The 16,777-nt window shown below is 39.8% G+C and overlaps 1 protein-coding gene across 1 annotated transcript; it reads right to left on the reverse strand.

Moving 5' to 3' along the window:
* Positions 1–8,307: 8,307 nt before the first annotated feature.
* paqr7b (progestin and adipoQ receptor family member VII, b) lies at positions 8,308–13,897 on the reverse strand. The gene is made up of 2 exons (XM_034127862.1): positions 13,768–13,897; positions 8,308–11,707 (listed from the first exon to the last, which is right to left on the reverse strand). The coding sequence occupies exon 2, from the start codon at positions 11,699–11,701 to the stop codon at positions 10,643–10,645; it is 1,059 nt and encodes a 352-aa protein (XP_033983753.1). The 5' UTR covers positions 11,702–11,707; positions 13,768–13,897; the 3' UTR covers positions 8,308–10,642.
* Positions 13,898–16,777: the final 2,880 nt, after the last annotated feature.

Consider the following 16,777-nt stretch of genomic DNA (forward strand, 5'->3'; position numbering starts at 1 on the left):
GTAAGCATATATTCCATACGTCAAAGTGATATTTCTGTAAGCAACGTCAAAGCACAGACATGACCAGCGGCTTGCATGTAACACAAGTTACATTTGTAACTGCCTAATTTGCGAGCATAGCTTGATTTATTTTGCCTTTGTAAGGTTTTTTGCTCCAGAATTCCACCAAATAGGGATAGGAAGATAGGGTTGCTGCCCAAGGATGTGCCAGAAAATGCATTATAGCTGATCAGGAAGGGTTTCTTTATGATCACAGGGTTACACATTAAGCATACTCAAAACTCAGTTCTGTCATTCAATTACATTTAAATCAGAGACAAGCATTGTATCATATTTGTACCACTTCTGCCAAATTCGCTTATACCCTGAAGAGGTAATGTGCTTGCCTACATGGAAGGTCAGGGATGCACCAGCTTGACTGAAATTATTATTTATTTGCCATAAAAACTAATTGTATAACGCCTTCTTTTTTTTAGCCCTGCAACCAAGCTAAAAAATGTTCCACTGTGCTCACATGCACTGTGATTGTTACTTCAGGTTTAATTTCTCCTTTTCTTTGTTTTGGTTAAACAACTTGTGTTTTACTTTTATGATAGCAGACACATGTAGGCCCTTTGCCTGAAAATGCTATGTAAAGAGTGATCTGCAAAACAAAATGTATCATCACGGTGACTCTCCATTTTTGTTAGTTGTTGGTGTGAACCCAGTATTGTACTATTGACACTACAGCCAAACCTCACAGAAAGGTTTTAGTTTATAGTCGAGGAACAGTGCTGTAGAAGAATGGAGCTCTGAATGTCAGTCCTCCACTCAAAAAGTGAGCAAAAGGTTATTCAAACAACAACGCCCACGAAACAAGTCCATCTACCCCCTAAGCTGCACTGGCACAAGCCTGCTGTGAGAAAAACACAATGTCCAGGCTTCTTAAAAGTTTCCCACTTTCTGGTTATCAGGGTATAATGTGTTGGGAGTCAGTAACCCCGCTGTATACAGAGAGGTTAGAGGGCAGAAGGAGGGAATTCATTATCATTGAGCAGCTACGGGCTTCGGCAAGAGAGAGACCTTCAGATATGGCATACGTGCTTCCTCCTCACCTCCGGGCGCCTCCAGTATCTCCACAACCAGCTCATGATGAATAGGCCCGATCAGAATGCGAGCTGATTGGTGAAGCAAGTAGCACCGAGGACACAGCGAAGACAAAGAGCAGGTAAGAAGTCTTTCTTTTAGAAACGGACTGAATATATTACCTTTTTAGTAATTTCTGACAGTACGAGCACCACTGTCAATATTAAAGGTCCCCTATTTTACTGTTTTTCATCAATATATTATAGGTCTCAGATATATACAAAACATGTCTCTGAAGTGTTTGGCTCCAAATACCAAACAGATCATGCATTGCAGCATCCCATAATCCCATATATTTGGTTAAAAAGAACACAATGGTGCTCTAGGAGGAGATTCAGGTGATAAGGTGGGGGGGGGGTTACCTTGGTTGGTTATTGGCTAATGGTTACACAAGCCAAAAGATCGTTATGACATCATAAAGTGGCCAAAATCTGATCAGCTCATTTTCAGACAGGTTTTTATTAGGGCTGTCAAGTTAACGCGTTAATAACGCGTTAACGGAAAAAAAAAAAATGAACGCCACTAATTATTTTAACGCGATTAACGCATGTGTATTTTTTGTCCTCGGCCGCCCCGTAGTTTCAGAGCGCATCGAGTTTAAAATACCATCTACAAGCTGATGCTGACAGCCCCGCTCCTGCCACCCGCTTGTGGCAGACCACACTTCCACGCTCACCGGCAGGCCCGGACTGGCCATCGGGAGGACCGGGACGGTGTGTGTATGTGTGGCGCGACTCGCGCGAGCGAGGCACACCTTACGTGTTGTTGTTGTTAGCATCTGGTGCTAGCTAGCTGCGCTAACGGATATAAGGAGCTGTTTCAATGACATTTCGCCGACAACTGCGCCGAGCACTTGACTTTATGCAGGTAGCCAGACAGTGGGACATTGTACGAAAAGTCAGCACACTCAACATGCAACATGATTGCAGCTCCCGTTCAAGCATATATGCCTTGGGCTGCACATAGCTCCAACGATCCATCACAGTGTCTATACACACACACACACACACACACACACACACACACACACACACACACACACACACACACACACACACACACACACACACACACACACACACACACACACACACACACACACACACACACACACACACACACACACACACACACACACACACACACACACACACACACACACACTGTATTGTTGTATGAGAGAGGTTCCAGGTTGAATTGAAGCGAATATTTGTAATGTTCAGGTTGTTGTGTTTAATATTCATGAGAATATTTGTCATTGTTCAAATGATAATAAACAAACATATAAAGCATATTTGTCCACTCATATGTTGATAAGAGTATTAAAAACTTGAAAAATATCCCTCTAAGGTACATTTAGAACAGATAAAAAATGTGCGATTAATTTGCGATTAATCGCGATTAACTATGGACAATCATGCGATTAATCGCGATTAAATATTTTAATCGACTGACAGCCCTAGTTTTTATATAAATGGATCAGGACAAAAAGAGAGAGAATCTTTTTTCCTGAAACTTTCAGAATCTCTTTACACAGAGGGGACACATGTTTATGTATAAAAGACATGAAAACGTGGACTTTGTATAATAGGTGACCTTTAATGCCAGCAAGGACAATGTAATGCTTGTGAGGTGATGAAGTCAGACGTTGATTCTCTCTCGAGACTTTATTAGAAGAATATTAACCAGTGACTCAGTAGTGGTTTTTACAAAGCTGGTGACACACTAACTGTGTGAAGATCAAACTCAGTCTAAAACGACTACTGACGGTGCCTTATATGCCACAACTGTCTGCTTCATCTATCCTGTTATCTATATTTTAGTCTGGACTGTTTAACAATACACAGTATACATGTAATTACACCAGAAATAAATCAAACACTTTAGAGTTCATTAGATTTGCTAAATGTGACTCTGGAAAACAATGGCAATCAACACAATTCAGGGAGTAATATAAAGAAAGAGTCAAGTGACAACAATATAAATGTTCCACAGAAGGCTATGTTTTATTTTCAAGTGCAAATATAAAAAGTTGTGAACCTGGGTGCAAGCCGAAGGGACTATTCAGTGGACATTTAAATTTCCGCAGCATTTGCAATAAACATGAACAGCTAGAACATCTCCTCCTTGAGTCCAATATTGACTGTTTGGGAATATTGGAATCTTGGCTAAAACAGTCGTCACCATCTTCGATTGTATCTATGTCAGGATCCATCCAATCCAATCCAACTTTATTTATAAAGCACTTTAAAACCTCCAGACCAAAGTGCTGTACAGAGAGATACAGAGAGATACATAACATATAAAATCATACAGCTCAGCTCACAAAACATAAAAATAAGTATAAAATCACATAAAAGATACGAAACACAAAACAAACCAGAATAAACGTAACAATTACAAAATAAAAATAAAAACATAAAAACAACCATATAGTAGCCTACTAACAATAGACCACTGAAAGCAAATAAAAGCAACAATCTACTTGGTTTCGAATGCTAAGGAGAAGAGGTGGGTTTTAAGACAGGATTTAAAAACAGACAGTGTGGGAGCCTGTCTGATTAGCAAGGGCAGGTCGTTCCACAGTTTAGGGGCGGCAGCAGAGAAAGCACGGTCCCCTCTGCGCTTAGACTTAGTTTTTTTTGCACCCTCAGGAGCAACTGATCAGCTGACCTGAGAGTGCGAGCGGGCGTGTAGCTGTGTAACAGCTCAGAGAGGTAGGGTGGGGCCAAGCCATTGAGGGCTTTAAAAGTAAATAAAAGAGTTTTAAAATGAATCCTCGAAAGAACGGGCAGCCAGTGGAGTGAAGATAAAAATGGGGGAAATGTGCTCGTGTTTGCGTGTGCCAGTTAGGAGCCGTGCTGCTGCATTTTGCACCATCTGCAGGCGAGCAAGGGAGGACGCACTTATCCAAATATATAGTGCATTACAATAATCCAAGCGAGAGGTGACGAAGGCATGGATTACTGTATCAAAAAGGTCACTATTTAAAAAAGGCTTTATTTTGGCTAGCTGCCTGAGGTGGAAGAAGCTGTTTCTAACTACTGCCTCTGACTGCCTTGATCTGGCTGCCCAGCTTGAGTTCAGGGTCCATCTTTATCCCAAGATTTGTGATGGTAGGCCTGGTGGAGTGGCCCAAGGATCCTAGGTCTATAGGAGTGGTCCGAGGGGCACCAAAAACCATGACTTCGGTTTTGTTATCATTTAATTTTTAAAAGTTGCATGACATCCAGGACTTAATGTCTTCAAGGCAGTTTAACAGTGGTTTAATTGAGTACGAGTCGTTCTTTTTGAGTGGCACATATATTTGGCAATCGTCTGCATAGCAATGAAAAGCGATGCCGTGCTTCCTAAGAATGGACCCAAGAGGGAGCAGGGAGAATAACAGGGGGCCTAACACTGAGCCCTGTGGAACCCCACAAAGGAGAGGAGCAGACGAGACAATGCTGCAAAGTCATACCTCCACTGCATGATTTTATCCCACATTGAATACTGTTTGACAAACTGGTCGTTTGCTTGTGCCACAAACCTGAAACCAATAGAACAGCTGTACAAGAGAGCTATCAAGGTGTTTGACAGAAAGCCAAATTCATACCACCACTGTACCATCCTTGAAAAACACAATTTCTTGAGTTTTGACCATTTAAAAAAAAAGTATGTGTTTTTTTTATAAATGTTTACATGGACTGGCCCCCCCTCCCTTAGGGGAATTCATCCACAAAAAACACACTGGACGCTGCTCTAGGTCAGAAACCAGAGGAGACTGTGAGGTCCACCGTAGACGGACCACTTTTGGACAAAATGTACTCTCCATTAAAGGCAGCTCCCAACTGAGATACGGGATTGTCCCACTCACCCACAATAGTTTTAAAGGTCAACTCAAAGAATGGTTGAGAAAAAAACAGACGTGCAATTACCGTTAACTGCACTTTAACACAGGGGTATCTCCTCTTGCACTTTATGTATCTCTTTTATCTTCTCTTGCACTTTATATGTCGTAGCTGCTACATTGTACTGCCATGTGGTTGATGCTTGTATGCTGCTCATGCTCTTTCTGCATATCATGTATTTATTTTGCTATGTATATAACTGTCATGTTCATAAATGTTGTATGTGACGGGACTACGAATGGAAATTAGCTCAAAGCTAAAATCCGGCTCATTTACATTTGAAAGCATTATTTTGTTTAAAGTGTTCATCAATGTGCATTGTCTCGGTTCAAATAAACGATTAAATGAAAATAAAAAATGAGGGTTTTGAAAAGTTTCTGTGCAGATTAAAAGGGGTAGTTTGACTTTTTGAAAATGCTATGATTATTCAGTTTCTTGCTTAGCGTTAGGTGAGAAGATCTATACCAATTAAGAAAACGTATGCTAAGCTAGCTAATTATATCTTAGCTTCAGCTTCATATTTAACGACCAGATTAATAAATGTCCCTAAAACTTTCCCTTTACAGTAAGTGTACACAAAAAACAAATATATATTTTTAAAACCCTGCGTTATGTTAGGTGAATCCTGTAGATGTAGACAGCACTACATGTTGTTATCTTTTTCTCAGTTTAACAATTGATTCAAATTGTATACTTCAAATAGACCTTTTTTTTTTCCTTTAATGACATATAAATCTACTATTGAAAATGAGGTTTGAGTGGGAGACTTATGTCTGCTCTTTATACTTTCCCATGCACTGACTGGGTACACATATTAGTGAGTACATTACAAGGACTGGAGAACAGGTATTACATTTTCCATTTTGATTAATTTCGAATTTACAGTCTGATAAACCATTGTTCAGATTCTCATATGATTACACCCCTAATACCACAGTGATTTTCCCAAGGCTTTCTCCACGTAATAACAAGAGCAGGAAATCATATGAAAATGCCACAATATCAACGGATGTGAGAAAACCTGGCGACACAGAAGAGATTTATCAAAAAAAACACAAATGGAAAAATAAGTTGGCTTTCTGTCACTTGGCAGATAGACGAGGCGATTTAATAACTCTGAACAAAGCCGCTCCCTCTAGCAAGTCAAACCTTTAATTACAAAACACGATAGGAGACCAAGGCCACCCAATATTACCTCGACAACCTTGATACAAATCATACAAAGCAAATGAAGCGTTCAAAGGGGGAGTGAAGAGGGGAGAAAGCTTTGCAGCGCATCTCAGAGAGGAACCAAGAAAGAGGGAGAGGAGTGAAGCTGAGAGGAGAGGGACGGACGCTCAAGAAACAGGCATGTGAAAATTGATGGAGTCTGGGGAAGCAATTGATAGTTAGAGGACAGGAAGCAGGCTGTAAAGCAATTATCACTATCTCTGACGTTTGATTTAAGACTGTCTAAGTGTGTACTACTGCGAATTAATCACACTCAGGGTAGGTACATCAGGAGCCCATTTCTGCCTTAAATTTCAATGATTCTTCTCCATCACTGGAAAATGTACTTAAGCAATATTCTAATTGGTGCAGCATATGAATTTCCACTCACTCAAGGTAGAGATGTTATGCATGAGTGTGTGTGTGTGTGTGTGTGTGTGTGTGTGTGTGTGTGTGTGTGTGTGTGTGTGTGTGTGTGTGTGTGTGTGTGTGTGTGTGTGTGTGTGTGTGTGTGCGTCAAGGCAAAGCTTGATGAGACAGTTACCTTATATGAATGCACAAGTGAGAGCCAGCTTAAATCATTCTAAGCAAAGCTCCTGGCAAATATCAACGATGCTAAACCCACACAAACTTCCTCATATTTAGACAAATGTAGGAACAAAGATATCATATATAGACATGTGTAAACAAAAACAAGCATTAACAACTGAGCCACTTCATCCACACATGCATATATAAACAACATGTTCCACCCACAAGGACGCAGTGTGAGTAAGATGCCACACCAACTATTGTTCTGATTTAATCATGTTATGCAATTCCTAGTCAATTAAGCAAATGTGTTCAACAATAATTAACTTGTGTTTATTTTCACCAAAGGTTTAATTCAGCAAACTTGATGGCATACAGAACGCTGTCAGTAATCCAGGCTGCAAATGGCCTGAAATTAATATTCTGATATGTGACATCAGCAGGGCATAGCCATCAATAAATCGCATTTCTAAAGAACTCCATTGATTGACCTGCAAGTTCATTTTAAAGAGCCGTAATGCATCAGTAATGCAGATCGTTTGTGCCCCCTAATGGAAGAATGCATTCTTGTTAACATTGGTTTTTGTGGGATGAAATAAATCTTGCTGGAGTTATTAAGACTTTCTGTTGTACGTACAATTTAAAGTTCTTTGGCCAAGAAGATATAATGTATTTATTTATATTTGAACCACGTAAACTGTACAGTGGCGAGAAGTCATCTGTTTTGTATTCATGCTACTGTAACCCACGGCAGTTGTAACAATGTGATACTGTTTCAACGTGCAGTAATAAACAGGCAAACAGTGTCACAGTAGCTCTCTTCATCCGAATTCTGATAAACATAGGCACCATCTACAGTAATTTAAATATCAGCATTTGGTTATCAAGTTATTTATTTATTTATTTTTATGGTTTTTGGTTGTGCTGAAGGGGTTACTGTTAACATCATTAGACGCCTACAACTATTTTCTACAAACCAATTTACAGAATGTTATGAACTGTTTGCATTTATATTTAACAATCTGTTCAACACTTTATTCCACATAAGACATATGCCTTTACCAATAAAAGCCTATACTAACTGCTCCCTCATGATTTATGTTATACTTGTATTAAAGAGTATCAAAAAAGGTTAAATTGGTAGCTCTTGCTCTTAAATAAAAAAGATATATATCTCTTTTGTCTTTATAAAATGTGTTTTTACTTCAAAATACCGCTTCACCATCAGCTTTACTTGAGATAAGACACTAGTGTAGTTTTTTCATGGCTATCAGACTAAGACAGTCCTACTGAACTACAAGGCTGCCCTCTGGTGGTGATAAAATGATGACTGCAAGCATAACAGACATGTCTGTTTGAAAGAAGAGCCGTCTTTACAGTCCAATAAATCAATTCTTAAGAATTCACATTGAATCTTCGGACTGACAATCAAAGTGTGGAATTCAAACCATATCAAGTAGTTTTCAGAATAAATATCTTAATGCCATTTTAACTTCAACATCCACGAGAGGTTAAACCTTCATTTGTAACCTTCGAGAAATAAAAAGGAGGATTGGAATTTACTGTAACACTTTATTTTCTTAAATACAACAGAATATTAGTACAGTCACAAATATTTTTTAAGAGGCAGAAGACATTCTGGTCCCTCTCATCCTGCTTTCATAAAGGGATAAAAGGGAAACCTTGGATGGCATCAGAGGCTATGTTTACACACACATTCACTAATACGGTGAGTGCTGGCTATATTCAAGTTAAAATCTTTGTCAGGTTTAATGGGCATTCAAATAAAATAATCTGTGACAGAATATCCACTGCTCTCTCTTTCTGATTGAACAAATTCAGTTAATCTCCAATATGTGGGACAGCGATTAAATCCCAGTACTAGTATTTTTGGTGGTTTTGATGGTCAGGACATTGAACCAATGTCACAGAAATGGCTGGTGGGAACTTACAGGCCTCATTCGCCAATTGGATATCATTAGCCTGTAACAAAGGCTTTCAATAAAGCACAAGCCTTGTGTGGGAGAGCATTATTCTTGTTGCCAAATGATTTAAAACCGGGCACAACAAGGGAGGTTTCTCCGGGTTAGTATCAACACAAAAGTAGAATTACCACATTAATGGCAAATACCTCCATGCATGTAAACATAGCCAGTGTTGTCAGCTACAGTATGTACAGTGTTGATTTCAGGCAGTGCATGATGAGACCAGGTCAGTAACGCCAACAGTTAGACATATTCATATTTAGCCAGCGTTAAGGTTAAATCTCACGGTAACATGTTTTCAGTCAGGTCAGGACATCATTTAAATCAACTTCTGTCAGTCTGTCTCTGAATTCTTCTCTCAGTAGTACCGTCACTGAAGCATTAACAGATTCATTGGCACATTAAACACCATCATGAACAGAGAGTGCTATAATGAATATAGATCATTTCTGACATTTAAAGATTTTGTGAGGTAAAAATCTAAGCAACATTATCAGTGAGCCATATCTGTGTGATATTCTTTATAACAAAATTCATCAAACTAAGAGAAAAAAATAAGTATAGGGACTCTTCAGTGTAACAGTGCAGCAGTATGAAATTATATATTCATAGCCATTTAAAAGGCAGCAGGACACTGAACACAAAATGCACTCTGAATGGATGCATCAAGACAGTAATGTGCCGTTTCTCACCAGAGAAAAGATGCATTCAGTTCTGAGTGCTATTCGGTGGAGAGAAAATGGGATGCAAACGACTTTCAAAAGAAATACAGCTTATTTACAGGGTAAGAAAGAAGTGCAAGGCTAAGCTTTCATAGACATTCACACACTTAATATCCACAGTATATACCAAAACACATGCATAGAGGCACGTACATATTCATCATACAAAAAGAAAACATACCAAAAGCAGAAAACCAATCAGAAGCGCCTTTTGTGACTCAGTTCTGATCAAAAGACAATGAAAACAATGACCGCAAAAAGCTTTGACATCATGGGATGTGAAAAGGCAAAAGCTGAAGTTCCAGCCCTTTGAATAAAAAAGATCAACATTGTCACAACAACAAAGAGACATCAGTAATCTTCCATCCAACCAATACTGAGTGCCAGCCTCATATTCAACATTATTCAAGAACGTCATCACCCAAAGAAAGAAAACCTATTCTTCTGCTTTTTAAATAAGAGGTACAATATTTGGTTTGCAAATTGGGTTCTCAACTTTCCCAGAATATGTTCAAACATTAGTGTGGCAAAGTGTTAGCGCCTTAGTAAAATTGAAACACAAACCCTTGCTTTGATCTCTTAAGAGAGGGGCAGAATCAAAAGTGTCAGAAATGTACTGTATATCAAAACCAGCAATTTAAATTGGGTTGAAATTGATATCTGACTGAAATATACAAAGTGTTATGGGAATGTATTTATAAAAAAGAAATGCTTGCATGATTTGAAATGCTACAATTTGATTTAAACAGTCGGATTTCTCTAAATACAATTTGAAATACAATTTGGTAAAAGGCATCTTAAGAAACTAGTCTGTTAATTGTCCTGCTCTCCTCAGCAGAAAGAGTGTTTTTATATGGATGAGTAAAACCACATTCTTTTACACTAAAAACAGACTGACAAAAGAGCAGAGCAGAGCTGCAGGGACCCTTTCCAGTGTTGAAATACTACCTGTATTGCTACAGAAAAATATGAATCCCTTTTCTTCGTTGCATTTCACAAAAACACACCTTTAATCACTCTTTTTCTTTTCGCTGTAGTTTGGCAGATCACATAGAGAAGAAATAATAAGTCACTGTCACAAACTGAGAACTTTCATAGACAATAAAATCAGATTTTTTTTTGAATGAATGTTCACTACCGTGTTAAATAAATAAGACTCTCATTTTACTCATTTGAACTCTTAATCCTCCTTTTCGAGCAGAGAGGCACGGACACGATTGCGCACATAAAAAGCGGTAAGAGCACTGCAGCAGGCAGTGAAGATGAAGAGTGCAACGGCGTCGTGCGCGAGGTCGCCGTGAAGCTTCTCGTAGAAGGGCCTGCGCTCCACAAAGTCTGTTTTCAGCGCCTCGATCTGCATCAGTGTGCACACCACCACAAATATGTGAAAGATCTGGTGGCCCTGCCCAATGAAGTCACACCTCCCAGGGAACAAACTCTCTGGGTGGGGGCAGCAGAAGAAATAGGCGCTGATTAGGAAAAAGAGCACGTGGTACAAATGGTACGACACAACTGGGTCGGAGCAGCCCTCCTGGTAGCAGCTGTAGATGCGGTGAACCACAGGGCTTATGTCTAAACAGTAAGCCAAAGCTGAGGGCACCACTTGGCAAAGCTTGATGGCGAACTTTGGCAGGTCAGGGCTCGCGTATTTGCCATAGCAGCAGCCGAAGCAGGTGAGCCAGGCCAAGAATGCTGCAGCCGGTAAAAAGAACCCTTGCACTTTAGTGTGCCACTCTTTCTCTATGGCGTAGTAGTAGTGAGCCAGGGCACTGCCATACTGGTAGACCGCCACCCCAACATAGTCGAGGAAGTAGAAGGTGTAGAAGGAGAGCTCGGACTTGGCAGAGAGGAGATGAGCGAGAGCGCTGAAGGAGAGGTAGGTGAAGGCTGCCAGGAGGACAATGAAGAGGGGCTGAGCGTGAGGGTCTCGCAAAAAATCCACCGTCTCTGACATCTCCTGCCACTTCACCAAGATGATGAACGCGGCCAGCAGGTGGGTCCACACATTGAGGGACTCGTTGTGCCTTTGGAAGAGGGTGAGGAAGTAGTAGCGCCAGCTTTGGTCCGGCTGTCGGTAGCCGCTGAGGATGTGGCGCTCGCGGAACACCCAGGGAACATCGGACACCTTCACGGTGCAAGGCAGCGTGGGGAACGCCGACTCCAGCAGCTGAGGGATCTGACGCAACTGCTGCACGTTGATAAACAGGCGGCCAATCTGTTCCATCACCACCGTCGCCATGGCAAACTGGAGGCAAGAGAGGAGGGCGGGAAGGGTGAATGAACAGTCAGTTAGTCAATATCTGTCAGGCTCTGAGCTACTGTCTGCAGGTGTCTCTGTGTGCGACTGCACATGAATACATTGTACTGTGTGTTCCTGCAGTTATTCTACTATCAAAAGGCAAAGAGTAGTGTACTGGGGATGTGGTGAATGAACAGAAAAATCATTAATGCAATGTTATCACAGGGGACAAAATGTCTGGTTCCAGAGTTTGCCAGTTGTTCCTTTTGTACGAGTCTTAATTGAATATCTTTTGTTTTGTACAGTTGTTGGAACAAAACAAGCCATTTGAAAAAACCTTTGGCTATAGGAAAATTGTAATAGGTAGTATTAACTGATTACAATAATAACTATTAATAGCAACCCTAAATCAAGGTTATTTAAAACATCTAGTCAAATGACAAATAGATAATGAATGGGATCCTTGAAGACATTTTTTATTATATTTTTCCATAAAACTTCATTTATTGATTTGTATGTGGCCTTCGGGGGGCAGTAGAGCAAGCTGAACAATACAACATTTAATTATTATCAGTTTGTTAAATTTGTTGTAGCTAAAGTTTCACACCAATACTAACATTCATAAAGTATCAATGTATCTTTCCACATGACAAATACAACTCCAATATTCTCTCTTCCAGCTAGACTAAAAGGCTCAACAGAGACTGATAATCCTGTGTGACACTGACGGCAACCCTTATTCACATTTGTCATTTTGGTCCACTGTTAACGATAAAAATACTGATTAGTGCAGCATCAAGGGTTTTCATTTGAATACGTTTGGCCGACCATCTGATTGGTGTCTCTGACAACATGATGCATCACTTTGAAGGACTGTTGCACACCAGAGGACCTCAGGTGCAATAAAGCTCTGACCTCAGCTGCCCTGATAGTCGTAAATTCTGCCAATGAAGGAAGCCCTCTATCTAAATTCTCAGTATTGGTAATGGAAAATGTGAAATACTTCCTGAATAGTGGAGAACGCGACACAGAGTCAATATGTTTAACAGCGTCAGTGTTTAATTTGTGTTGGTAGGATATAATAAGATTTTTTAATGCAACAGGCAGTAGGTTTGATGCTATACAAAACTGCAGGTGTCGGTTTGGCTAGCCCAGTTTAATACATACAGATAAGCATTAATGTATACAAGTTATAAGACTACAGGCCTTCTGCTTCCAAAGCCATTTAAATTCAAATAGTTGCAAAATCATCACAACACTGAAGAATGACTCAAACCTGACCTGAGGTTTGTTTGGATGTAAATGGATTGCAACAAAATAGTTTTTTTCTGTTTTTGTTCTCACAGATGCAATTAATCTGAACTATACAAATGGTACTGATTTGTCTTTGGGGTATGAGGGCTTTCTTTAAATATAGGTTCTGTGGTAAACATTTGTTACACAGATGATTGATTTGATGTGGCCACATATATCTTTCTGGGTTGGTGCACTTTACTGAGATGTATGGAGGGCTGAGAGCAGAGACAGTGCCTCACAGAGATGAGGCTGTGTGGGATGAACACAGGCCGAGGTTCAGGAGGAAAGGCGTGGAGTGATGAATGGGAAGAGATTACGTAACATAACCCCATCCGATGTCCACACCCTCCTTTTCCAGCAAGGATTGCACTCCTTTAAAATATTTATAGGGAGAGAAAAATGCTCGACTACAAGAAGGAATAATCTTTCAAATTGCATGTATGAAACTCAGGCCTACTGTATATGGGCCTGTTGCAGCGAATTCCCATAAGCAAATCCGCACCTGATAGACATGTCGGTTAAAATCTGATCTGCTGTCCGAATACATTTTCATTCATCCTCCCTTCAGGACTCGAAGCTTGCTACTATTCTCCCTGTGCATTGAAAGCCTTTGCTGTGTGCTGTTTATCGTTGAATTAACAAAATGCCGCTCCACATTCATGAAAACTGACGTTCGAGCTGCATCTGACCGTATTTCACGCTGTATGCCACAATTTACCGGAAAATAATGCATGGCCTTGAGACGAAACACACTAATACAATACACATACCTGTATATGGTAGAGTCAATCCAAAGCGCTGAGTTTAGCAGTCGGTGAAATGTTTAGAGAATATAGATAACATTGTTTGAAGACGGAGAAAGGATGACCGTGATGGGAGCAGCGCCTGGCGGCTTTCAGCGCGCAGCTGCTGGGAGGATACAGGCAGGTTGACGGGCGGGTCTTCTAGCCAATCAGAACACTCGGTGCTGCTCCTTCCTGCCGCCTCGCACAATGTCTCGACCAATGACAGCGGTCGCCTGGCCTATCAGCCCACCCACTCTCCACTGAAATTCTTCCACAGCCATATGACTGTGACACTCACATGAGGCATTTCTATCTGTTTTATTAACTAAGACCTATGAAACATGCAACCTTTTCAAAAGCCATGTGTTGCTACTAGTCATTGTATTATTAACCTTATTTTTAACTACAGAGGGGTCATCATACAAAGGCCTTGGCCCATTTTAATATTCCCCAAACCCTCTATTCACCCTTTTAGTTTACTTTATAGGAACTTTTTCACATGGACATACTATTTTTAACAACATGCATCATTTTTCCATAAACATTGATAACTAAATGGGATGTCCTTTCATGTAAAGCTTGTAGATAATACATTCGGACAGAGACTTTAATGATGTATACACAGTCAAAGTTAAACTCATAAGCTTCTAAGGTGATATCCAACGAACAGTAAAGAAACGACTGGATCAAAACCATCCCCCTTGACTTATGTAGTCAAATGAGTTGTTATGGCCTATGCCTTTCACTTGTAGCATTCAGAAACAACTTTAACTTCTCTCAGTGTGTTTTGTAAGATCGGCATTGTTGCGTGATTCAATCAATCCTTTTTTCATTTATTTCATTTAATCGTTTATTTGAAGAGGGACAATGCACATTGATGAACATTTTTAACAATTAATGCTTCAAAATTTAAATATGCCGGATTTTAGCTTTGAGCTCATTTCCATCCGTAGTTTCTTTAACCATGTGTAGTCCCTCACATACAACATTAAGAACATGACATTTATACACATAGCAAAAATAAATACATGATACAGAAAGAGCATGAGCAGCATATACAAGCATTAACCACATGGCAGTACAATGTAGCAGCTACGACATATAAAGTGCAAGAGTATCCTGTATGTATTCCCAACAAAGACAGATTAAGGGTGTGGCTAAAATAACATTGAATGTGTTTAAGGCCACCTGTGTATTTATCTAAAGGCCAACATCAGAATGTGAAAAAGTGTCTACAGAAGCTCAGAGCATGATCCATATTATGAAATAAAGCAGATTAAATTGGTGATGATAATGAATTGGTGAAGTCATGAAAAGTCATGAGCAGGATTCCAAACATCCAGCACAGGCTGAGAGAGGGATCTTGGAGTCTGGCCAGACATTGTCCCCTGTGTTGCTGCTGGGCGAGGAGCAGTGCACTATGGGACAAACAGCTTTCTGGGCCGATGAGTGCAGCAGTTTATGCCCAACTCATGACAAAGATGGGATTGTATAGTATTGTGTGGGGGTGTGTGCATAGTAAATACAGACTAGGCACACACAAGCAACTATTTGTAGATGTTTATACAATATGCCATTATATACATTATGTTAGTGTGAATGCAAAGTATCATATTGAAAATACTCTGGAAAACAATCAAACTATATGCCTATATGCAATGATTTCAGCTACAAAGATTATGTTGGGTTTAAGCACAGCATGATATTTCTTTTCATTTCATATTGATGCTGAAGTTAAGGTTAATAGGTGACTTTCTATTAGTGTGCAAATAATTCATAGCATTTTACATTACACTTCATTAGCATGGTTCAATTATCATTATCTAATACCTCTTATTTTAAACGTTTCTTTTAAATTAATGGAAAAATGAGCACACTATAATTATTTTAATTTATGAATTGCAATTCCATTTACGAATCCATAAACAGTCAATGTCACATCAGTGCCTGCCCATTCAAATGTAATACCTAAAACAATAAAATCCTGAAATCCAATTTACTCTACCTGCTCTAGAAATCAAACAATCAACCAAGAGGAGCAACTTTTAGAAAAATTGGTGAGCACGTACAAACATAACTGCTCTGTACTCAACAGTGAAATGTAACTTGGCACTGAGTGACATTTCCAACATGGGTGACAGGCTAAACACTGACTGCAAATCTGTGTACGTTTTCTGATTACTAACAAACACGCTGCGGCTCACGTGGCATGTGGTGCAGCATCTTATCGGTCTGAAAATGGCTGAGGCCTGGGATGCAATGAACTGCTTAGGAAACATTCAGTGTATGCAAAATATCGTCCCTGGATGAACCACTAATGGTTAAGAATTAAATCGCTTTCTGGACTTGCTGTTAAATAGATGAAGAACACTGAGCCACCATGTCACCTCTAAAGCAGGGGTGTCCAAACTTTTTTCACGAGGGCCACATACAGAAAAACATATGAAGGGCTGGGCCAGTCACTAGAGGTTTATTGCCTCATAAGTTCAGTTATAAGTTAGCAAAATCAATCAAATGTAGGCAAATGATGCTTGTGAGTGTTGGCAGATCATCCCTTAAAACAGAAGCCTCAGATTGATTATAATAAGGAGAAATAGGAAGGGTGTATTTCAAGCTTGTTATGTTAATAAGTCATTGGGCTTTTTTCTTATCAACTAAGATATGTTAGAAAATGTTTCCAACTTTAATTGACTGAATTTATTTGAAAAGAGGTCTTATTAACACATGATGGTACCATGTAATATATTTTACATTTAAGAAGTACACTATTAAGACAAGCACAAGTTTCTTTGTGGGCCATATTTTGTTATACTTTTTTAATTAGCTGGAGGGCCGATTCAAAATGGTCCGCGGGCCGCATTTGGCCCCCGGGCTGTAGTTTGGACACCCTTGCTCTAAAGCCATGTTCACTACAAGAATACATGACAACGTAGTTACTCTTGCAACTTGTAACAGTCAGTGCTCGGCACATTTAATTGTTTATGCATGATGATAT

This window comes from Trematomus bernacchii, unplaced genomic scaffold (genome assembly GCF_902827165.1).
Source record: "Trematomus bernacchii unplaced genomic scaffold, fTreBer1.1, whole genome shotgun sequence".
In the NCBI taxonomy this organism is placed as follows: domain Eukaryota; kingdom Metazoa; phylum Chordata; class Actinopteri; order Perciformes; family Nototheniidae; genus Trematomus; species Trematomus bernacchii.

Bases quoted from the DNA above. Each gene is read 5' to 3' on its own strand.
- paqr7b (XM_034127862.1), bottom strand. From the start codon at position 11,701: ATGGCGACGGTGGTGATGGAACAGATTGGCCGCCTGTTTATCAACGTG.